This window comes from Eurypyga helias, unplaced genomic scaffold (assembly GCF_000690775.1).
Source record: "Eurypyga helias isolate BGI_N326 unplaced genomic scaffold, ASM69077v1 scaffold34239, whole genome shotgun sequence".
NCBI lineage: Eukaryota > Metazoa > Chordata > Aves > Eurypygiformes > Eurypygidae > Eurypyga > Eurypyga helias.
The window spans coordinates 43,103-67,744 of record NW_010270688.1 but is presented as its reverse complement, the minus strand read 5'-3'; the positions used below and the strand labels follow the sequence as shown (position 1 = coordinate 67,744).

Sequence of the window (24,642 nt, the reverse complement as noted above, 5' to 3'; positions counted from 1 at the left end):
CACTCCTCTGCTTTATTCTACCTCCAGGACTGGAGAGATCAGGCCAGGAACCAGCAGCCACACATTTTGCAGAAACAGAACACAGAAACTACAGCATTTGCTTTTTGTACCGTATAATCCAGGTATCAAAGAAGTAAAATCTGATCCTAGTATCTGCAATGCTCTATCTTTGCTTTAAGCTGGAGGCAGGGAAAACATCAGAACATGTCATTTTTTAAGAAGCCTGGGGCATGAAAATATGACTAGACAGTAGAGTTTAGTACTGTACTTCACAAACAATGAGACTTGGAAATAGATGATAAGGAAGAACAAATTTTAGGAATGAATACTTAAACCAAAAAGAATTATCATACGCAAATATGATGAAAAAATCTCAAACTTCTGAAGCTGACATGTAATTCTACAAATTTCATCCCCTGCAATAAATATTGATTTTTTTCACCTCCTGTTTCTGAAGCACAGGCTGACATTTATTCCCTGTTTACCAACAGCATCAACAACGATGCAACTGTCAGGGCAGAGACAGTTGTTATCTGTACTGTGCTGGTGAGATGGTTGTCAATGGAGCTGACAGCCATAGCCATAAGTGTTGCCTTTTTATTTTCCCATGTTCAGGCGGAACCCTCCTTTTATGAAAAGAGAAACCTTTTGAGATCAGAGTTCCCATTGTCTTAAATGACAACAGGGCAAGAGGTTGCTGAGATAGCCATGGAACTTGGGGCCTGAATCAAGGATCATCAGGCTCCCAACTTTTTGCTTGAAATAAATAGCACAGCTTAAAAACAGAGTTCTGCTTCTGCACCCAGAGATCTCTGTCATCTGGGTATACAAGGAACACACGCTGTAGACACAGCCTCTTTTCCATTGCTTGCAAAGAAACACAGAGCTAATTTCAATGAAGAATTGTTTTCCTTACCAGACAGGAAAGAATTTTAAATAGCAATTCCTGTCAATTCACAGAAACAGGACTAATAAGATCTGTGGGATTTCATGGGATAAGCAACATGCTGCGTTGTAATGCCAAGCTGTAAAACCATCCTCCTTAGTGTTTTGTTGGAAATAACAGGAAAACAGTTTCTTTGGCAAATAAGAAAACATTGTTACTTAAATCAAGGGAACGTCTTCTTACTAAACTTTCCTTACACGCTTTGGAGAGTGTAAAAATACACAGTTTCTAAAGAATAAAACCCATGTCTCAAAGCACAATGTGAGGAAACAAAGCGTTCCAAAGTTAATCCCTTGCTACCATTCAGCAGTAAAATACATAGACGCCTCTTTCTTTCCTCTGTTTTTCCTGTTCTTCATTTAACAGAATGTGGACAAGGATCAGATGAAGAACACAAGTTTCAAACATGTTTCACACCACAGCCGCACAGGCAGCAGGTTGCTAAATGTAAAGAAATGTTTCTTTTTATGGTGTAAACTGGCACAGCTCCATTAAACTCTGTCATTTTATGCCAATGAAGACATCTTGCCCAATGAGGAATAATCTATTATTATAGTGCAAATCTATTTAATGGGTGCAGCGCTCTTTTTAACATTTACTCACACTAAGGATTAACTTTGAACAGAAAGATGTAAAAAAAACCCTAAAAAACCAAAGCTACAACTGCAGCAAAACACAAACCACCACGCCTACTATCAAAATGTAGACCCAGGAAACCAGCCTAAAGAAAATTTATAGCACAGTCAGATTTAAAAGAATCAGAGGATTTAACACACTTGCACTTACATTCACAAAAATATATAGTTTACACCTGCAGGCCAATTCTGTGTCTTCATTTGTGTGTGGTTAATGAATGAGACGTGTAACATTCAAGAGTTAGATGTCCCGCCACTTGCACCACTAACGAGGGAATACAGTAAGGCTCTGACTGTCAAATCTGTTTCTCCCTTTCCTCTGAAAAACAAATACCTTATCCTAACAGTCACAACGGCTCTCGTACTACATGCTTAACCAAGAATTATCAGTTAACTTTTTCCCTCCAACAAACATTTCCATGATTCAGAGTAACAGAAAACTCAGTTAATACAGAAACAGCCTGTAAATGGCGAAGGAACAGATGTTACAGACTTTGAAATCAAAACACTGCAGAAAATCTCCTGGACTGCAGTGAAATTCAGATGCAGATAGGAACATTGATTTTCCCTATAATATGTCAAAATAAGCCCTGAACCCTGGGTATCAGCCTGAATTCTGCAGCTGAAGTCTGTGCATTTTAATTGCCAAACTGAAAATAATTGAGGGCTCTGGGAACAAAAATGGATGCATGGAAGTGTCAGGTCAGCCAATAAAAAGTCATCACAGAGGTACCTGGGGGGACAACGGAGAACATGTATAAATGTCAGCTTTACTAAACCCCCCATGTTCTCACTACAGTGAATGGAGCAAGAGAGAGACTCCAGCAAAGAATTCAGAGAGGTTAACTTTGACTTGGCTTTGAATCATTTGCTGAAGCATCTCTCTCTGCATGAGTGAGACCGAAGATATTTTCATTAAAAGATGAGCATTTCTGCAGAATGTGTTACCCATCCACTGGTGTTAAAATCAGAATTTGTTTAAGTTTTATATATAATTTCAGAATGTAACCCTGCATGAAGATCTCTGCAGGACTCTACCAGCTGCCGTCTTAACTGAAAGTCTCCCTTATTCCAGATGCTTAAAGAAAAATACAAGTGGAAAGGTTGAAATTTTCCATTTTTAAAGAAGGTGGAAAAGTAGAATAAAACTCAAGTTATTCTTTTAAGCCAGAGATCCTCCTCACATTTTCAAACTATGGGAATTGGCATACTGCTTCTGTTTTGTTTTTTCTTTAGGATGCTACTAGCACAGAAGAAAGAATGTGTGTCAGTGTCATGTAAGTGAAGTAAACCTGACTTTAGAAAGGGTAGACAAAACACTGAAGTTGCTCTGTGGCACATTTTGACTGATTCAAAAAGTTGTGGCATTTGGTGACACACACTGCTGTGAATTCACTCCTCATACTGAAAAAAACCAAGCAGGGCAGAAACAATCACACTAGATTAAGACTGCTTATCAAAGTGTTATGTGAACTATAAAACAGAACATGCAGCTGTAAATAAAGGGCTTTCAACCCATCCTGATGCTAGGGGAAGAAAGGCAGAAGGACAGGAAATTTTGTAAGTGGGTTAAATAAAAAGATTGTTTCTTTAATTACGTAGTGAGTGTTCCCCCCACCCTAGTGAACATGCAGCACATAAAGTGTCAAAGTGATAGCACAGTTCTAGTTGGTTGACTTTTCCCTGAAACATGAATCTGTGGTACACAGATTTATACAGCGTACAACTGCGTGGAATACAAACATTCTGTTCCTTTCCCACAAGCGGTGTAATTTATCCCAGGCCCCATTATCCGAACAGTGGCACTCTGAACTGCGCTTGAACTCCCAGCGGTGACTGCTCTCAACAACTTTCAGCAAATTCAATTTTAATCAAGGAAAAAGAAAAAAAAACCCAAAACATACCCCCAAAAAAACCCCACGAGGAGAGGAGAAAAGCAAGTAACGCAAGACTCACTGCTTTTAAAATGCTGACAGCTTCTTTACTGAGCCAGACTGGATATAAGACATCATCGTGAAGAATGGATTCAAAGAGATCATCTTCGTTGTCAGCTTCAAAGGGGGGTTGCCCAGCCATCATTTCGTACATGAGAACACCTAGCGCCCACCAGTCTACGGACGGGCCGTATTCTAACTCCTGGAGGATCTAGTATAGAAAAAGAGATTGGATTGAACAGACAAGTTAGTCAGCGCTCTTGGCTGCACATATGCTGTTTCAACATGATACACCCTTTCTTTCCCCCTGTGCCTAACCAGGCCTAAATCCCACACTGATTTCAGTCACAGCAAGGCATGGTTTCTTACCCACGCAATTTGCACTAACACAGCTAAGTGTCAACGCGTAGCTGTTCTCAGAAGCACTGACTGAGTTTATCAGCCCCCTGAGTAAAAGAAAATGCTTGCGAGCAAAAGGGCTCTATATCCTTCCAAACTGCTTAAAGCAGGTCACGCTATAGGGGAAAAAAAGATCATATATACAAAACAGATTGGTGGAAAATGTGAAACATTTCCTTGTCTCTATCTTGAACAAAACAAACTGAACCAGCTTGTAATGCTGCACAGAGATCATCAGAAAGATTTATTTTAGTCCTTTAGGTAGGGCTGAAGGAAGCCAAAAGCATTTTTGTTCAAGTTCTTTTTACACCATTTAAACACTGTTCAATAGATGGGTGCAGGACTCAGTTTAATTGCCCTTGCTTTCAGAAAAACTGGCTACAACTTTCCACATGGCACATGTTCAGCCTTGTAGCCAATACCTTTAGCACAGGAGCAGCAGGTTAGCATGATGGAGTTTTATTGTACTACTTGGTGTTAGAGAACCAGTGTCATACAAGGAACAAGCTTAGTTCTTGGCTCCTCTCCCCAGAAAAGAAGCTTGTGGTTTGGCCGCAACGTTTCAGCGTTGCAGGGGACTGGGGCAAGTCGAGTGAGTGCCTGTTTAAAGTGAAGCTGACTGCCTTAAAATGAGTTGGAATGGCAAGAACTCCACCATCTCCCTAAATACAGCTTAGCGCTGTATTTGGGAATCATGACCAAAGCCAAATTCAGTCTTAACATAAAACCACAAATGAGCTTAACATTCGAATGCAAAGGTCTGGACCCCAATTGGATTCTTAGTTGAATGGATATTATGTTTTATAGCCATTAATTACAGAAAATTATAATCTTCAAATGCGTATTTTTCAAGTGTCATGGGGCACACTTTGGAACTCAGATATTGCTAAAGAAAAGGAAATTGAAACAGTCCGGGGAACAAATAATAGAAAAACCATGCTCTGTCACTCCTGTCAACATGGAATACTGCTTGTGAGCAGCAGAGTAACCAACTTCAGCAAGATTACCCAGGATAAACTGCAGCACAGTCTAGTTTGCATCTTCTACTGTTTTTTTGCTACCTGTAAAAAGTGTCTGAAATTACACATTTGATGAATTATAGTGTCTGTATTCTAAGTGCAGTGCAAAAAAATACCTCTGGAGCTATATAGTCAGGTGTGCCACAAAAGGTTGTGGTAGTCACTCCATTCAGAATCCCTTCTTTGCACATCCCAAAATCAGCCAGTTTACAGTGGCCTTCTGCGTCCAGAAGAATATTGTCCAGTTTCAGGTCCCTGAAATAAAAAGGCCCAAAATTAAATCAACTCTCAGATTTTGATCATGTGCTCTTGAATTTTGTCATAAACTACAGAATATGACAAACAGATGGTTTCACAAACACAACTGAGAAAACATCCTGCGCATGTGTGCATAAAAAGTTGGTAGCAGTCGCTAACCAGACCTAGTTAAAGGCAGTAAGGAAGCAGGGAATGACAGGCATTTTGCAAGACCAGGCTTTACTCTCTCTTTAGCTGCATGAAAGCACAGCTGTCTTCAAAACAGCATCCAAAATGTTTGGAAAAGATCTGTCTCTTGTCTGCTACAAATCTAACACACTATGTGAAGTATGAAACAGGTCAACATGGTCTAATGAAGCCATTCTCCATATCTGCACTAGCACAAAGTAAGGAGCACCAATTTACCCATGCTCTATCATATGGATTAAATTAATAGCTACTTTCAAACTTGTATTATTTTGAATTGGCTTCCTAATGTATACTAGCAATTCAAAGTTCAGATTGCAATGAGAGGGATGAAAAACAATGCTCTCATCTTTGGGAGCGTTACCTTCTTCAGTTTAAAGCTGCTGAAAAATAATCCCACAGGAATATTTCGCATTCATTGTTAAACAACACATCTTAGTAGTTGTCTCTGATCACTTGTACAAATGTCTTTGTGTAAAAATACACAATTCTTCGGTAATTAAATCGGGTGAGGTCAAAAACAGGTTGAGAAAGGGATATCCACCTTTCCTGTCTTGCCCTTTAGACATTTTCTAAATATACCATGGATAGCTAACGCATGTTCCAACACAATGGATGCTAGGTACCATTTAATTTACCTGCCATTTGCCTTAGACTAAACCACAGAAGGATCTGGAAAGTCAGTGCATAAAAGACTCCTCACTTGCAGGAAAAAAACCCCACACTTAAAACCATTTTATCGTGTATAAATAATAAGGCAAACATTAAAAAAAAAAAAAAAAGAGCCAACCTCTCCTCCCCCTTATACTGCATGTGTAGGTCCTCAGCTGGTCACCCATGTAAGGTCCCTTGGAGCACACTACATATTTTATCATTCCTTAAAGTCATCCTTTTTATGAGTTCCTAAAAAACACAAGATGGAGCTGCCTACAACATAGTCCCCATCTAACTATTTAACCCCTCAAATAACCACCTATTCCTACCCCTGGAAAGCGATTTCCAAAAGCTGTCCAGTATCATGCAAGGGCAAACAGGTATCAACAGTTTTGTGCCCCACCAAGAAGTCAAATAAACAAAATAAAGCTCCCTGCTCCAAAAATCATGTGCCTTCCCAAAACTGCTCTTGCAGTGAATTACAAGTGTTATAATCAAAAGACCTGCATTAAGACAAGACTGTAACACCGAGCAGAATGTGATCAAGTACAACAATAGGATAAGGCTCTTGCAGATGGGAGAAGGAAATAAACTTGTAGCTGTAACTTTTAACCTTCCAAATGCAGCATTACCTTGGATGTTCCTAACCTAAGGAAGAATACAAGCTGTATTTGAAAAAGTCAAGATGTTCAGATAAAGAAATCAAAGTATATTTGATGTAATCTTGGAACCACTTCCAGCCACCACCACAACAGTCTATTAGGAAGAAGGTCATAATACAAGTAATTATGACTGGAACTGATGAAATTCAAGAGACTGCTCAGAAAACTGGATCCACCTTAATGTGGAGAGGTATGTGAGTCTTCATCGTAAGACTCCCTAAATGTTATATGAACTCTGATTCCAGAAGCAGGACTTCCCAGTGCAGGCAGGTGACACACTGGAGCTGTGGGGACCTAAAGTTGTTTAGGTTTCATCTAATGACACCCAATTGCTGCTATGGAGTTGAATGGCCATACAGTCAGTAACCCAAGAAACTCCTAAGCTAAGAGAAATCTCAGCAGTAATAAAACATTAACAGCAAGCCACTGCATAATGGAGAAAGACAGGATACTCACCATTGTCCTTATTTCCTTAAAGATTTGTACAAGACACAGAAATCAGCAATAAAAAGTTAACTGGACAGTGGGAAAAGAGCATGAACAAACTGAGCAAAGAGAAAAACAGGAAGAGTCTAAATACTAAATTCTGACTACCTGAAAAGAAGACTGACCACAAAATTTTAAGCCTACCTGGAAAAGCACAAGTCAATTTAACTTTCTTATCATTTACCAAACCATAATCCTACTTGACAGAAGAAAAAATCTGGGACACCTTCATCAAGCCAAAACAAAGCAGTGAAGCCTGTAAATCTCTTCAAAACTCTATTGGAGGCACTGGGGACATCAGCTTAATTACTCACGCAATACCGGAATTTAATACCAGTAGCTTTTTAGTATCACAAATACAAAGTGCACCAAAGTTTCAAAAGAAATTTGGAAGAGGCTAAAACAACAGCAGCATGACTCTCACTGAAGTACAGAAGGGAGGTTAAAAGGTAAGCTGGGAGTCTGCCAAAGTGCCAAATTCACAGCTAGCCTGCAAGATTATCACAGTCCATAAAAGTGCCTGCACTGAAAACCATTCGAAACCATTCTCTCATTTACAGTTGCCAGATTAAAAAAAATAAAACAACAAAAAAGAACCTAAACAAAAAACCCCACCAAAACCTAATTATGCAACTCTGGAAAAAGAAATCTTAGTTAACTAAATAAATGTAAGAGAATGTGTAACGTGCCATTGGACACCTCATAGGAAAAAAAAAAAATAAACCAGAACAGACAGAAATGAGGAAACAAATGAAAATGTAACAGAAAAAGAGTAGTCAAAGCAGCTTGTCTTCCCAGAGCACCAGTCTCACTGGAAAAAACTTTTAGTGTAAGATCTGTATCTCCCCAGAAACAAACAGCTCCCCTACATCTCAAAAGAGAAACAATTATCAGTCTCTGGAATGTCCATAGAATCACAGAATCACAGACTGGTTTGGGTTGGAAGGGACCTTAAAGATCATCCAGTTCCAACCCCCCTGCCATGGGCAGGGACACCTTCCGCTAGACCAGGTTGCTCAAAGCCTCATCCAGCCTGGCCTTGAAAATGTGAATTAATTTTCTGTACAGAACAATCCATTCTGGTTTTTATTTGGTTCCTGGTATTAGTGCCAGTTGTCTACCTCTAAGTCAGAGCATACCAAGTAACAAAGTGTCAGATAGCTCAACGACAAAGGTCTATTAAATTCCTCTTTTCCTCATTTTGCATTCTCTTTGTAGGGACTAAGAAAATCATCTGTGTCTAACAAAATGAGTTCCTACAACTGGAGTAATTACATGCAACTGCAAGCAACCTAACCAGTTAAGCCAGGAAAATGCCCAGATTGCTTGAATGCAGTAATGTTACATGAAGCTATTTCTCTCCTTTGTTTGTTTGCCAAGATACTTTGTACAGTCAGTTCAGTTGACATGAGCAGTCAATTGCATAAAATGTGGTGGGTTTTCTTCCAATATATATTTTTTTTCTTTCTCAGAAAGCGTTAAACAGAAATTTAAGCCTTGGGTTCTATTTCTGGATAGCTGCCAGCATCGCAATCACCTCAGAAGCTGGAATGATTGGCAGGATCTCAAGAAAGGATCAGGATTAGATCTGTAAGGTTTGTGCAAGTTGGAACAGAAGAGCAGGCTGACTGCAGGTAACCTGCGAGAAAACTCCCCATGCCAGTGCCCCGAGACACTGACTGTCCTGGCTTACCACAAAGGCTGAGTAGACGAGCACTGCACAAGCCTGACTCTCAGCAGTAGCCAGCGAGACAACCGCCTTGCGTGTGTGGCCCTATGTCACACGTGTCCTTTAGATAACAGACAATTTTCTTGTTGAAACTGAAGAACAAGATCAAGCAGCTAAGAAACATGAGCACACGCTGGTTTAAGAAATCACCTTACAATGAAATACCTTTGCAGCATCTGCCTCTGACTGCTGAAAGAGCAACAAAACTAGAAAGTATATACATTCTGGAGCAGAGGTTGGAATGAAGGATAATTATTATTATTTTCTAGAGATAATAAGTACAATTATTTAATAATTTAACATATTTAATTATCTAGAGATAATTAAAATAATAAACAAAAATATTTCTTTATAAGGTGAAAGTTCAGTGAAGAACTGTACCTTACTAAACAAGTATTGAGCATCAAACAGGAAAGATCTGAGAGCCACCCAAGCCTGAAGTCTGCAGCTACTGACCAACCATCGAAGAGGCAGATCCTTCTGTTGTGACTCCAGGAGCAGCAAACCCTTTCAATACTGTATCTGAAGTCACTGACATTGCTATTGCTCCCCTGATGAAAAAATCATCACCACCAGTCCGCAGGCTTTAAGCAGGCAGGAGAAACCACAGAAGGGAAACTTCCCCAACAACATGAAGAACCATCAAAACCGTTCTCTAGTTACTGAAATTCATAACTGAAGGCAATATGCTCATTATATCCATTAACAATTTCAATGGATGAATTTTTCTTCTATTTAATTAATGTAAGACTTTTACATTCCTAGAACTATTCTTTAAGTAAGTGGTATCCAAATTGCTTTTGAGACAAAGATGCTCACCTGCAGCAACAGGTGTCTCCTGTACTCGTCACAAATTTACTCTTAGCTATAATTTTAGTTAATGCTGTAAGAATTTCAGTTACAAGCACTAAGTACCACAGAACTTGGATCATTTGTATCATACTCTGAAATGGTATCTGACTTTTTGGGACATGTGCTGGACTGTTCACGCTTATGAGTGAATTCATGACAGCAGGGCAGTTTTTGCTAGCAGAGAGGGAGAAACCTGTGTGAGACTAATGGTGAGAAAAAGACAGTTCTGCTTTCGTTGTCACTGGAGCTTTCAGGACAGTTTCTCATGTGTTTATCCAAAAGTCTTGGAATATTTCTGCTTTGCTTTTACGTTGACCCATTAAGTAATTACTGGATCTATGACACACATTGTCACTGTTACATTGCTTGGTGTTATCAAAGAGTAAGTACGTTCTCTCTCACAAAAACTACCGCAGAGCCATGTTTGGTAACATACTGAAAAATCTGCTGCGCAGATTTGAAAACTCTTACTTTTCAGGAGCATCAAGTTTGGAATAAAGTGAATTCCCCTTATACTGACATGCCTCAGTATGTCTAATGGCTAGGAGCAGATGAATGAAGAGCACAGAATTGGTTTCCAATAAAGTCAGAGATACTATAGCTTCTTTTCATTGAAGAAAACTGTGGTAGTTCAGATAGCAGGGTATATATACATCAACGGGAAACACTGATTATAATGTGACCATAGCGACACTTTCTGTTAAGTATGTTTACTTTTAAAAACACACACGTTTACTTTCCTTATATAACACAACATCCATCACCCTGCCATGTGCACAATATCTTGTGAACTAAGGGGATGGCAGAGATGGCAGGAGTGAGGCAGGAAAAGGCAGTTTGCAATCTACCTGCCAAGGACATCAGAGGGAGACAAACACAGGATTGCTGGTGGTGGCTCTGTAAACCCTAGTCATTACAAGGCAAAAGTATGGCTTGCACGATGCGTAACATCACCTTCTCCAGCTATGTCGACAACTGAGAAAACTTTCAGGTCAGGAAGGTCTTGAGGTGGAAAAGGCGGCCATCAAGCAGCCCTAACTACTTACTGAGGTCTTAATGACCTATTAAACAAAGGTTTAATAATAATTTCCAGTACCTTAAGGAAACCAATGACTTTTCTAGTAGCATAAAACATTTTTTAATAAGATAATTTCTATATATGGCTTTTTAATGGCTTTGACCATAACTTTATTACAATTGTCGGTAGCAGTTTAGGACATTGCAGTGCCTGATCTGCTTATCTTATTATGTTGAGTTTCCTTAAAATAATGTGCAGACAAATAAAAATATTGTATGTAACAGCTTTCCTTTGTGTGGCTTTTCCTTTCTTATTTTTTCCACATTTTTATTTGTGAAGGTAAGCAAAATATGTAGAAGTTTAAATATGCGTTATGTAAGACATTCTCAAAAATTGGCTAAGCAAGAGGGGAGCGGTCTCTATTTCTTTTTCAAGTGGGGGTTGCCTTTCACATTCACATCACACTGCCTTATAAACCTCATCCTTCCATGACCTCTACCTAGGAATTGTTGGTACCAACAATTCTTCCGTGAGCCTGCGGCAGGAATGGGATGTAGCACTACAGCTGTGCCTCTGGACCTAGCCTACTGCCAAAGCCCTGCTTTGGCCACATTTTGTATGGGATCTCAGGGGCAACTCCGCCTTCTCGTGGCCCACAGGCCTGCAGTTTTTGTCCCAAGTAAGAACTGTCACGAACGGAGCTGGCTTCACGTTAGGCCTATGGTATGGGACAAACAACCTGCCTCAGAAACGTGCAGCTAAACCATACGGCAAACCATTTTCTCATTTTGTAAGGCTTCTTGAGATTTTTTCACGCTGGGTGAAAACACAGACCGTTCAAAGGTTTTTGTGAAGGCAGCGTGTGAACAGCCGATGGCCTGGTGCTCAGGACGTGTGACTGGCTGTCAGAACTGAGGGTCAGAACTGAGGCTGAGCTGCCTGGTCCCCTACCACTGCCACCAGTGTCCTGATATTAAGGCTACTAGCAGCTCTCTCAGGGATTTTCTTCTTTCTCACTGCCTCCATTTTGGTTAAAATCACTATTTCCTAACTTCTCCTTGAAGAGTTTAGCTGAAAAATTCCTAACTGGCTCTACATATTCAGTCTGGGAATGACAGGGTGAAATCTGTACTACCACTAATGATATTTACTGTTTCAGCCTCTGCTACAAAGCTGTGCTCGAAGTCGTTGCTAAATGTGTAACGTGATACACCCTGTCCTCACTGACACCTGGGTGATCCCACTGAAGACAATAGAGGTCCCTAGGCTTAGCCAAGGACTGACTCAAGCTGCGGTATTCTACTCGGTGAGGTTCAATGCTTCGTGCTCTTATTTTCACATCTCAAATAACATAAAAATAAGACTGCTTATTGTAACAGGTTAGGTGGAGCGCAAACTGAAAGTAACTACTATGTATGTCTATAACCCTTTTAAACAAAACAATGCTAAATCATTATTTAATAAAACCACTTGTTGAAAGACAGTGAAAGGATGGTGTGAAGCTAGAAAAGCTTGTCAGATCAAGTTTCAAAGACTCAATTCTGAAAAAATGTTACCAGAACCTTAGAAAGCAAATTTATCAGCAGGCACACTAATTAAGTTTGGACCTGTTCAAAAGTTTTTCCTTGGAAACCAAAAGCAATGTTGTTTTTTTCTCAGTGACCTTAGCAGGCAGGATGACAAAGTCACTATCATTTGAATAACAGTGGGCTACAAATTATGCAAACACAAAGAAAAAGTACTTGGGTTTCAGGCATACAGTTTCTGTGCCTAAGCAAAAAGACTGAAATTCTTTCTTCTCTTTCCTCTTTCTGAGCAAAGCTTTCTTACCCAGAATAGAAAACCATACAGCCAAGACATGGAGGTCTATCCAGGTAGCATCTTGTATTTCTATAGCAGTTCTCATTCAGATACCTCAGCAATGAAGCCTTGTAACTCTTAATTACCCACCACAAGGATATATTATTGCCTTATACAGATAATAGGAAAGACAGAATAAAAGGACATAATGTAATCAACCACAATTCCACCCATTTTTAAAATTTAACTTACACACAAAAGTAACCAGAGCTCTGAAACACTTAGCTCTGGGTTTATGGTAATTTTCTTTCCTGTATTTTCCAAGATTCTGACCCAGATTTATCCCACCAGACATTAGGGTTTAATTGAGGTACCACACTTTGCCCCAGGCTCCCTCCGTGGCCATCTCCACAGATATCTCTGAGCGGATGATTGACAGAGCACATGGGCTAAACAGCTCCTACAGAAGCCCACCCATCTCCACTGACTGCAAATGCACTGCAGGACAAGCAGGATCCTGGCTTGGAAGCTTCAGCTGCATTCCTAAAGTTAGGTGAGATGAATCTGAGCCTTTGTGTATACTGAGTATAGGCTGCTTCCCAGCTTCCTGTCTTCCAGCTAGAGATTTCATTCAAATTAGCTGTAGAACTAATGTATTGTTTCATTTTTGTAGAAGACATCCAAACAAAGGTAAAATTTAAAAAACACCAGCATTCATCTGTCTTGTTACTCATGGTGGAATTGCCACACACACACAATTTGCTAGGCTTTGAAGTGATCCCCTGTAATAATTCTTAATTTTTCTCATGTCATATGGCACTCTCCTGGCTGCAAACACTTGGCAACATCCATATCTATCAAAAAGCCAGATGTTTAATTGCTCTACTTGGACACACCAAATAAAGGGCTCCAAAGCATTATTATTCTACCTTGTTTCAGGCAAATAGAAAGAGCATTCTAAAAAAATAAAAGCAACAGAAGAAAAGCTGCTACTGTAATCAGCCATGATTGAAGGCATTTCCTGTATTTTGCTATCAAACCGGTTGTTTTTTCCATTACATACTAAGTGAACTTTAGTAAGGTCAAGACACCAGAGAAAAACAGGATCAGAATAACTTTAATCAACTGAAGTTGACTACTTCAGTCTCTCTCAGCTGTTTAGTCCTGGATCTCATTCCACATCTCTGAATTTCTTCCTTAAATCATAGATACATAAACCAGATGAGTTTTGATTTTATGATTTAGATAGTTGTTTTCAATGGCATTTAACTTGTTAGGCTTACACTTCCCCTAGCCTAAAGGTCAATCAACCTCATGCTGCATAACAATACCAATATTATTTTAGTATGATGTAAGTCCGACAGGGGAGATGGGTTTTCATTCACAATCACAGTAATGGGCCAAAAACTTCCCTCAGTTGGAAGCATATCATTCCCATCACGTTGCCTATTAAGGCCAAGTGTAAGGTTTGAAATGACTATTAAACAAAAGTCAAAGCTACAACAGCATAGGTTGATTTGGTCCAATCCTGTACATTGTTGTCCTGCTGTCACACTAAATACAGGCTATCTTAAGGCATACAGCATTCCTGTCCTGTGCTCTGACCCTGTTATTTTCCTAGAGAAAAAGTCTTTTTTTCTTCCATGAACACCAGATGACATTCTGTTACTTGTTAACGTAACACAAATGTCGACGCCTCCCTTGGAAATGATGAGTTCCACTCGTATTGTTAACCTGGTGAAGAAGGGAAAAGCACACCATGTTTTCCCAGCAGCTCCTAAGAAAATCCCATGCTTTGGTCCAGTTCTGTTACATAAAGGAGAAGACCAGCCTGCCTGAACACTACAATAAGACTGAAAGCCAATTTGTCATGCAACCGTATTATCTACCTAGTGAACACAGATGCACACGGCAGAGGCTACTCAGTGCTAGTAGATGGCCTCCAAAGCTCACCTCAAGTCCTGTTCTCCCTTGTCCTCACCCCTTTTCTAGCTTCAAAACTTCAGTAAAGGTTCTCTTTTTAATTCAGCTGAGGTTGTTGATCAAAAGAGAATCAATGACACTCACATAAATCCCCATTTTTCAGCCAAGGGACCAGACCTTCCAACATACTCAAAGATGAGAACACACAGTGAAGACAAAGAGCTCTTAAAATATTACAATCTGCTTGTAAAAGTGGCTTAACCCCAGTCAGCAACTAAGCACCACATATCTTTTGCATCCTCAATGATGCTTGTTTTGTGCTTCTATCAGGAACAGACAGAACCACCATTACATTAAAGGAAAAAAAATGAAAATATGTCAATGCTGGGAACCTACTTTATAACTTGAAATGTTGAGTAAACTCTATACACTCTGTAGACCTTTAAAGAAAATGTTCTTAAAAGCCCAAAATCCACAAGATTTTAGTCTGGCAATCACAACATGGGGCATACAATAAAACGGCCTAACACAGGTGACTGGGAGCATATCCTGAGCAATCAGACATCCCAGTGCCTTTTCTGTACTGCCAAGGCCCTTTGCAGCTTTATGATGCCCAGAAAGTGAGAAGGGTTGCTGAAGGTTTTTACATACAGTGTTTCATTTTATAAAAGAAACAAACTTATCAGAATTCTCTTCCCTATGCTCCCAAGGGTGTCGTTAGCAGCGAACAAACACAGCTCCTAGCAGTAAGCAGACTCCTGGTTAAAGCTCCGTATCATGTTTCCATGGAGAAAAATGCTTTCTTAGTCAGAAAAAAACCCTCTGCAGTGAACTTTTGTACAGACACTGATTTTTTCCAACCTCCCATTGGTCTCAGTTCAACCTCTTGTGTCTTTTTATGGAAAGCCTTTCCACAGAGTGGTGCATGTAATATTACTCAGAATGGACTAAATATATTATACAGCATAAATGAAATTACATAACTCAGCAAGAACGTTGCTTCCAACAAGATGTTTACTTATATGGAATCACCAGAAGGAAGATTTTAATAATTTCTGCTTCTATTCTGATTTCAGTAGCATAGTTCACATGCCTGAACAACTTTTTACACAAGCATGTGGTCTGAACTTGGGAAGGGTATGTAGGCTCTTAATCGAAAACCTTTTCTAACCCTGCTGTACTTATCAAGGCTCGAAACAGCAGCAGTCAACAGAAGTTTAACAGGTTTCTGCAGCAATTCTTGTAAAAACAGCGAGTTAAATCTATTTTGCTTTTTAATCTTATAAAAGCATTCTGTTACACAGATAGATTTGTCTGTTTCAAAATTCTGTATAGCTAGCAATTTTCTATTATGTTTGATGGGAAACTACTGCAGTAGAGGGATCCTGGCAAAATTAAGAAGAATCTTGACTATTTGACTGTAAAGTATGAAGAAGATCCCTGAAAAAGTGGGAGTTGCTTGCCCATCTATGTTGATGTATACATAAAATAAACCCCTAATGCTGCTTCCAGACGGAGGTCATAGAAGTTTAATATATGATAATAGAGAGCTATATTTTATAAGATACTCTTAAAATTATGATTGTGTAGCAAAATCAAATTACTTTTACCCTTAACCTCTGCCAGAAAGCTGCACAAACATTCCTAGAGAATCTTCCCTTGTGCAAGAAATTTCAGCTCCAGCACTGTTTCAAATGTAGCTCCCACAGCCTTCCCCCATCTCCTCCAGAAAACACATGCTCAGGAACACTACTTTGGCTGCAGTACCAACATATAATATCATCACTTAAAATCTACTTATACAAAGAACCCCGCTATTCTTAATTAATTTGAATGTTATGGAACGATGACTCACATGAAATAAACATGGCATGATTTAGGAATTTACAGTGTATTCATTCTGCCAACACCAAGGTTGGCAAAGAGTGCCGTACCAATTTACCTTCAGCTGTCAAGACAGAAAGGCTACAGAGAAGAGCTTAATAGCCCAGCCCAAATGAAAAGAGAGGCGCAATTCTGAGTACAAGCTATGTGAGGCTAAAATACAATTTTCATCTCCAGCATTTGGTACTTACTGGGTAGTCGTTGCATATAAATACTGATTTCAGTAGGATTATAATGTAAACTATTGACCCAACTGGGTTGTTCTTGAACAATTTTGCCAACATTAAGAAAAATGTTTTGAGGCGGAGGAATTATCTTTGTAACTTCGATGTGCCCAGCCACTAGGTCTCTCCTCAGAGACCTGCTAATGAGAGTCTATGCTCTGACAAGATCAGAAATTATCCTATAAAACTCCCAGGTAATTACGTGGGCAAAGACTAGCAAGAAACCTAATTATACACCTTACAGAAGAATTATTTTACATAAAGTTTCATTAAATTATAATGTTCAATAAAATCTCTTTGCATCCTTCTGACAGCCTTAAACAGAGCACACTGAGTACAATTTAATTCCAATGTAAAATTGCTTTGCTCTTCTGGTGTCAGAAAGAGCTTTTACTGTAAACAAGAATCATGATTTTTAAAGAACCAGTCTCATACACCAGACAGCGGCCTGAATACACCCATGTCAAGTCGTAATCAGATTTATAACATTTTTACTACGTATTATCACATTCTGAATTCCAAATAAAAATGAACAAATGAATCTGAGAAAAACTGTCAAAACACACTTAAAGCAAAACGGGAGAGAAGTTGCATAAGTCGTGCTATATCCCACAGACACGTATATGACGTACTAAACTCAACATTGCCCAAATGTGAAAATTAGTTTAGCCTCTGTAGACAATCTGTAGCATGGTGTTAAGACTTGATAGTATAGCAAATTTAATATTAAGGGGCACTATAGTATGATTCCCAACCCAGACTCAGACTTCAAACGACGACATGAAGTACTCCATTAGCATTGATACAGTTCAACCCTTTACTGCCCACTCTGCCCCAGGTGTCATCCCTTCCACGTGCTTTCATACCCCCATGCTATCATCGCTGAAGCATCGAAGGCAAACGTAACTGCGTTGGACTACTTTTTGAATGGATCCTATCAAGTAAGGCATGTTAAAAACAAACCCCATTTTCTATGACATGATTTTGGGATTTTAGCCTAAATCTCTTGGATTGGGTTTATAGAGATAATTATCTTGGTCTAAGTAAGCGCACCCATAGCTGAGCCAGGGCTGAAGGGCTGCAGAAGTAATGACTTACTTATACTAGATTTGTCACCAAAATACATATGGCTTTTAAACTCTAGCTCACTAACATCAGGTAATGTTTTGTTGTTATTACTACACAGAGGCTTTCCAGGACAACGTTGAAAAATTTCTCCCAACCCTTCTGCTCATGGACAGAACAACTTCTATCCAATCTGCAGATGCTTTAAAAAAATGTAGCCAAACTCTCTTCCTCTCAGGTCATCCACAGAAAACCAGGATTTCTGTCCTACTGTGTCCAAGTGTAGCACTTGTTATGATCTCATGGAGGCTGATAAAAACTCCCCTCCTTTTTCTTTTGTGAATTTTCAAAAGGTGAAAAGTGAACTTGCCTAAACCCACTGTTGTCCAGAGGGTTTCTCTCAGCTCCACCCTGAGCATTTCTCCCTCAGTGTCGGTGGAAAAGAGCTCAGAGAGTTTTGGCAGAGGCAGCCTCAACCAGCTTGCAAAGGAGTGCCTTCAGCCTTGTGCCAAGGTGCCTACTTCCCCCCGTCACTCTAAGGATCCTTTAATGTATCAGGTATTTAGGGACTTTCACAAAAATGAGAATCAGGGCCTCTTTATAACAGTTATGGCCCCTCTGGACCTATTAAAGATTATCAACAAATGAACTGGCACACATTTTGCATGCCTTTTTATGCCCCCAGCATACAGTACCGTGAACGCCTGCTGCCCTCTTACTGGTGGTTAAGTTCAGGCAAATATGTACTCAGGCAGTTTCTTAAGTGCTTATTATTTTTGTTCTACAAGTACTCCTTTAGAGCTGTTTCAGATTTATTGATGTTTGGAAGCTTTTAAATATCCATTACGCACTTAATTGACCGTAGCAATTCCATCTGACTCATTATTTGTGTTTGTTAGAATATATTTAGGCATTTTTTAAAATGGGTTTTAATAGGCCTTAAGATCTCCCTTGGAAACCCTATAATAAATCAAGTAAATACCTGGTGAAGTGCTATAATGTTTATTGGTTACTACTTAATTTTATCCTTAATATTCCATGTTTTGAACAAATGAAGCTTCTCAGTTCAGGTTATTAGTGACCAAGCTTTCTTTGGTTCTTTTTTGGGTTTTTCTTTTGTTTGGTTTTTGTTTGTTTGTTTGTTTTTTAGAGCTCTACTTCTGTATATTCAGTTTCATACTAAGGTGCACCCGTACCAACTACTATATTGGCTATCTAGTGTTGAAGCCACACCATCCTTCCCACCCCTTGAAGGGGCAATCACATGCCCTAAGACTGGAATACCTTGTGAAGAACACTTTTACAACTGCCACTGTCAAATTTACATTAAAAAATATATATACAGAACTGCATGTACGGTTTGCATTCGACATGCTTTGAAGAATGGTATGTTCTGCGACTTCCATGCATCAGCAGAAGGAAATCACAGTCTGGAGAAAAAAGTATACCTATGTAAGTATTGGCATTATTTATGGCTTTTCCCCTTTATCTTTTTCTCTCTCTGCTGTTTCGGAAAACTGACTGCTGGAAACAAATTCTAGAAGCAGGAGGCAAGAAGTGAAGACCTGTACAGTGTGTAGATTGTGAGAAGTGCTGCTGGGCTTCTCTTCATGAGCTGGATGTTACCATAGAAATTTTTTGAATCCAAAACATTACACACCCAAAGGAAGTGGTCTCGGGGAGTCAAAATTCAATTTGGCGGTGGCAGGAGAGTGTCTCTCCCTGGTGCCATCCATCCCTGCGTGTATCACAGTGCAGAAACTGCACCAACTCCCATCTCAGTAAAAGCTGTTTTTTCTGCTTAGCCTCGCTCCACGTCTGCCCTCTCCACACACACTCAGTGCTCCTGAGATGTTAAGACAATATATTTCTAGCACTGTCTGCTGCCCTGGGAAGCTGCTTGTTTGGGCTCTGTGAAATGCTGGCAGCCGAGGAGAGGAGCAGGCATTACTTCAGACACCAGAAGGTAAGGTAAGTGACTCATTACCACCCTGGCCTCGTTACCCCTCACCTTTCCGCTTGTTTTCACCACAGTCATGGCTACCTGATCCATTTTGTTCCACTTTCTGATTCCCCTGGTTAGACTGCACCTAGCCTGACCAAGGTCCTTCTGATGTAACCCTACCACTGTTTATTCTGGTAGCAGTAGAGACTTTGATGCACTTCCCGTAATGCTGGGGTTCCTACTGGCTGTACTTTCCCTGTTTTAGTTCATTAGGCAATTGTAGTTAATCTCCTGGTGAACAATATTTTTTCTTACATCTGAGTACAGGTTGTCAGCTAAACTGACATTTTTAAAGTTTTCACAAGTTTCAGCAATAACGCAGTTCTGTTAGCTTTCAGATTGGCTAAATTCTTATTTCCCACAGCCTTGTGCAATGGTAAGCAAAATAACACGTGGGTTTTAATAACCACGAGTTCTCAAATGTGATGATTTTCGATTTTGAAGTAAAGACATTTTCAATCTGTAAAGTCAAACCAAGGTCCCAAATCATCCAGGAAGCTGCACACATCATGCATATGAATAGTTTTACTGAATCAAAATCAGCCTATGAGTACAGAGATCTGCATGCAGAAGTGTTTGCTGGAGCAGTGTCTAAGTGATAAGCTTTTTTGTAACAAGGAGGTGGATAAAAGATGGTGGTGATGAGAGGGGACAAAGAGAATAAATGCAAACCTGGAGTCAAAAGTAACAAGGTTCTGACCAAAAGATGGAAAAGGTTGTTTGCAAATATCTTGACTGATGTGTATAATCCAAATTTTCTTTTAATGTTCTTTAGTGGTTTTGACATCATTATTTAAAAATACTAAGTAGAGTTCCTTACAGGTTTTCATCTAACATTCTGCATTACTCAACAACTTCTCTGTTGCACCTCAAGATAACAACATTTTTGTGAAAGGCCTATTGCCTCAGAACTACGTTTGCCGTGCACTTCTCTGTATTCCTATGAAACTTTGGCAGATACATTCAATAGCATGCAAAAAGGCAAAGCCTCACCCTTAACATGACATAGTTTCAATGCCACTGCAACTGGGTTATAGAAATATTTTCCACTGTTTGAAGACAAACATGACTGAAGGGCACAGCAAAATTCAGTCCTAACTCTTTCTTCTGTTAGAAAATTGTTTGAAGCACATGTTTCTGTAGAAACAAAGCTGTGTCTCAGCATTTTAGGAAAACTACGAGGATTGTCTTGTGCCAGTACGTTTCAGTTCGACATGTGCTGCAGCTCTAGTGGATTTTTATTTTGTGTATGTTTCTCTCAGTTAAAATCTTCTTATCAAATGCAGAAAGATAACACACATTTCTTCCTGTTATAAAATAAAAGCAGAAACATCAATCACCTAAAATCACCGACATTCGCCCAGAAATAAATACAAATATGCTCTGTAACATTGCACTGCTATTATCTGTCAAGAAGCGCTGCTGCCCTTTCTGCCAAGCGTACCGGAACATGGCTGCCCTCGCAGGAATGTAAACTTGGCATTAACCCTGGCAGATTCCCACTCCCTGCCCTCTCTCATTTAACATTAACTCACTCCTATACTGTTATCGGAAGCTAAAGGTCATAGCTTTATTTACACAATAGAGGACTATACAAATGGTCATTAAACAAGAAAATCTTGCACCAAATAAACATGAAGCAAAAAAACAATGCTGACCTCGCTACCGGGAACTCCCCCTGGAAGTACCTTGTCGTTCCCCAAATGAGGTCAATGGTGCTGGTCTAGCCTTCTAAATATTAACTGCCTGGCACTGCTCCTCCACAGACCCAACTCCCACACAGAGCCAACTAAGGACTTTCTTATGCTCCAAACCCAGGAGAAATTTAGAAAGCATTCTACTGTTGGCAAGACCGCGTGGTTCATATCCTATTCCCACAGCCTTTACTCATCCTTCCACAGCTGGAAACCTTGTCAAAGGCTCTCCTATACGACAGCAGCCTTTAGCACAATACATAAGCTGGGCAGATGGCAGGGTGGACTCCCTCGGTCCGAATGCCAGAAGCCTGGGAACCAACCCTTCTTCCTGCTTCTCATCTCCCTCAGCCCTGCTCCTCTCCACCCCGGCCCACTGCCTTTTCCTGAGGGGAAGACATCCTGCTTATTTATGCGTTGCACGACTGCTGGCCTGCCGAGATCCAGCAAGAAAAAGTGCAAAGAGGGTAGAAGGCTGCTGATTAGAATCACGCTGGAGCTCATGCTCAGTTCTAGAAACTAGCCCAGGCAGGGCAGAGCATGGATGCAGCTGGGGCGCAAACCTGGCCAGGAGCACTGGTCAGGCAGCGCGGTGCAGGCAGCAGTGCCCCGAGACACTGGGGCTCAGACACAGGCGCAGCAGCGGCACAATTCGCTCCTTGCTTCCTGCTTTTACTGAAGGTGATGGAAATAGTTTGTTCCCCACTTGTGCCAGAAGCAAACTGTGACTTCTCTGTAGCAGGCTCCTGCAACAGGCAGCGTGTGTGGGGAAGGGCTTGAGCTCAGGATACTCCCGTGCTTAGGCCTGAATATGCTATGTGAGGGTACAAGGTCTTTCTTGCCCTCCCACATGGACCATAGCTCAAGCACCAATTTCACCCTAACTGCTCAGAGTTGCAATAAGATGACCTTTACATACTCAACCCAAAATTTATCTCCAAATGCTCCATGTGTCTAGCTTTTTATTTTAAAAAGCCAAAATAAAAAGGGGGGGAGGAGGGGAATTTTATTTGGCTGCTGCCACTCAGAAATAACACAGTAAGGTAACTTGGGAGAATGATGACTTTTAACATGTAAACCACTGACCATGCAACATTTTCATCAGCATAAATATAACTCCTCGTTACGCTGCCAAGGTTGCACTGAATCATACAACCGCCAGTGAAGTCAGACTTTCTAAATATTCTTATTTCATACAAAAACACACTAATGAAAGTGCTTTTAACTTTAGGTAGCTCTTCTTTCTGAAACACTGGTGCGTGTTGCCCTGATAAAGGGGGATGCTGGGAAAACTGATCATCCAAAGAAAAATTCAGTTAGTGTTCAAACAAGTTCTCGGGGTATTTGTGTATGGAAAAAGCCCGGAGGTAATTCAGGAATTGGCATCAGCATATTTTTATTCACATTCTTCTCAATTCAGTGTTAATATATCTTTCATCATGACCAACATACTAATTACAGAGTGCACAGAGCCTCAGAAAGCTGCAGCAAGTTACAGGCTGGATTACTACATCATATTGGTGAGGAACACGATAACCCACAGGTACAAATGAGGACTCCCCTGTGCCCAGATGCTGTACGACTTGAAGGCAACATCTCACAGACCTTACAACTGAAACGAAAAGAACGAGTTAACCCAAAGCAGGTGACACTCATTTCCCAGTTAAGATATTTTTCATCCTCTCAGGTGAACTGACACCGTGCACATTCAGTTTCCTTCTTTTCTATTTCAGAGAGAGTACCCTACTTAATAAGCTGAATGGTCCTGCAGCACGTCCGAGATCACGCAACATGCAACTACTGACCCTTCAGGTCTTCACTGAAACAAGGCTTGTAGCTCACACAGACATTCCCTAAATCAATTATGAACTGGGGACACCAGCATTTATGTTAATGAAGTGGCACCCCATTCTAGTGCTGATGTCCCTGCCTGGGGAGAAAATAGTTTTTTCTATGTATTTTGGGCCAGAGTGGGCCACTTGAGTCACCTCACTTGAACCCCTACAACAAGCACCAGGGACACCCACCCGGGTACTCCTGTCCTCAGCACAACTGCATGAACAAGAACATAGCTGCAGAAACTGCACACGAATGCTGAAAGTCAGTACAAGACAGAAGTATGGAACTGGCAGCACCTTAATGCCCAGTTTGTTGTATCTTCCCTGCATGTGAATATATATTATGCTACTGATGACTGACTTGAAATATTCCAGACTCCAGTGACAGGTGACAGTGAACATAGTCCACACCTTTCATCACCGAGTTCGAAGTCCAGTTCAGCTCACAGGCAAAATGAGATTCATAGTCTAGCCCTTAATTCCTGAAGCTTGGATAAGTTTTTTTTAAGTGGTGCAATTGCATAACACAAACAGCAACGACTGCCAGAAACTGCGACTGAAACTTCTCTAGTGTCTGATTGACTCTACTTGTATTATCAGGCCCCAGCTTGACATGTGCCTGAATAGCTGAATGCCAGATGAGGTGAAGGTGCCAGGGACAACGAAAATACTTTTATTAAGTTGTTGAAGTGTTTTTGACACAACATCAGTAACATTATACTCTTTAAAATGCCACACTGAAAATTATCCTAAACTTTATCTATTATACAAGATGCATTTAGTAACAGCAGTACGTTCATATATAAAAATTGTGAGGTTCATCTTTATTTCCAACATAAACTTGAGAAACAAAACGAAGGTACGTAATTCCAGTGAGCACAAGGATAACTGGACAAGTCTGGTAACAACTTCTGTTCCAGTTGCAAAGATGTGAACTTACAGAATAATTTCGACTGCCAAACAGGGAGCTAACTTTCTCTTTGAACTTCAGGGGAATTGAGGATAAACTAGTTATTATAAAAGATGATCATTTAGTCTCATCATAGCACTTTCTAAAAATCTAACCAACAAGCCAAAGCATGAGCTACAACTAGTTATTTACTTCCAAAAATATAACTTTGTTTAGCTCCAAACAAATACTTCCACATACATGGCTGAGAAAAGATCAGAAGGTATAGCAGCTATTTTAAAACCTGCATTTCCATCAAACATCTGAGTTTATTTATGTATTCCCTACTTTCCTTGGAGTATTGCCCACACAAGCAGCATTTCCCACTTTGGAGAAGAACCATTAATTTCACACCACAATGTTTTTTCTAGAGATATAATTACACAGAAGACAAGTACTCTTTATTAAAATATCTGAAGGCATGTTAGGTAGTTGTGACTGGTAGTTATTCAGAAGCATAGGGTTTATTTTCTCTCTTCTTC

At 40.1% G+C, this 24,642-nt stretch overlaps 1 protein-coding gene across 1 annotated transcript in view; it reads right to left on the bottom strand.

Moving 5' to 3' along the window:
* The window catches only part of LOC104514782 (protein kinase C epsilon type), a gene marked incomplete at both ends in the record, with an annotated part of 28,952 nt that overhangs the window by 1,620 nt on the left and 2,690 nt on the right, over positions 1–24,642 (bottom strand). Inside the window, 2 exons of the mRNA XM_010158549.1 lie at positions 3,538–3,726; positions 5,050–5,188. Coding sequence (XP_010156851.1) covers positions 3,538–3,726; positions 5,050–5,188 — 328 coding nt within the window. The remainder of the gene's footprint in view (positions 1–3,537; positions 3,727–5,049; positions 5,189–24,642) is intronic.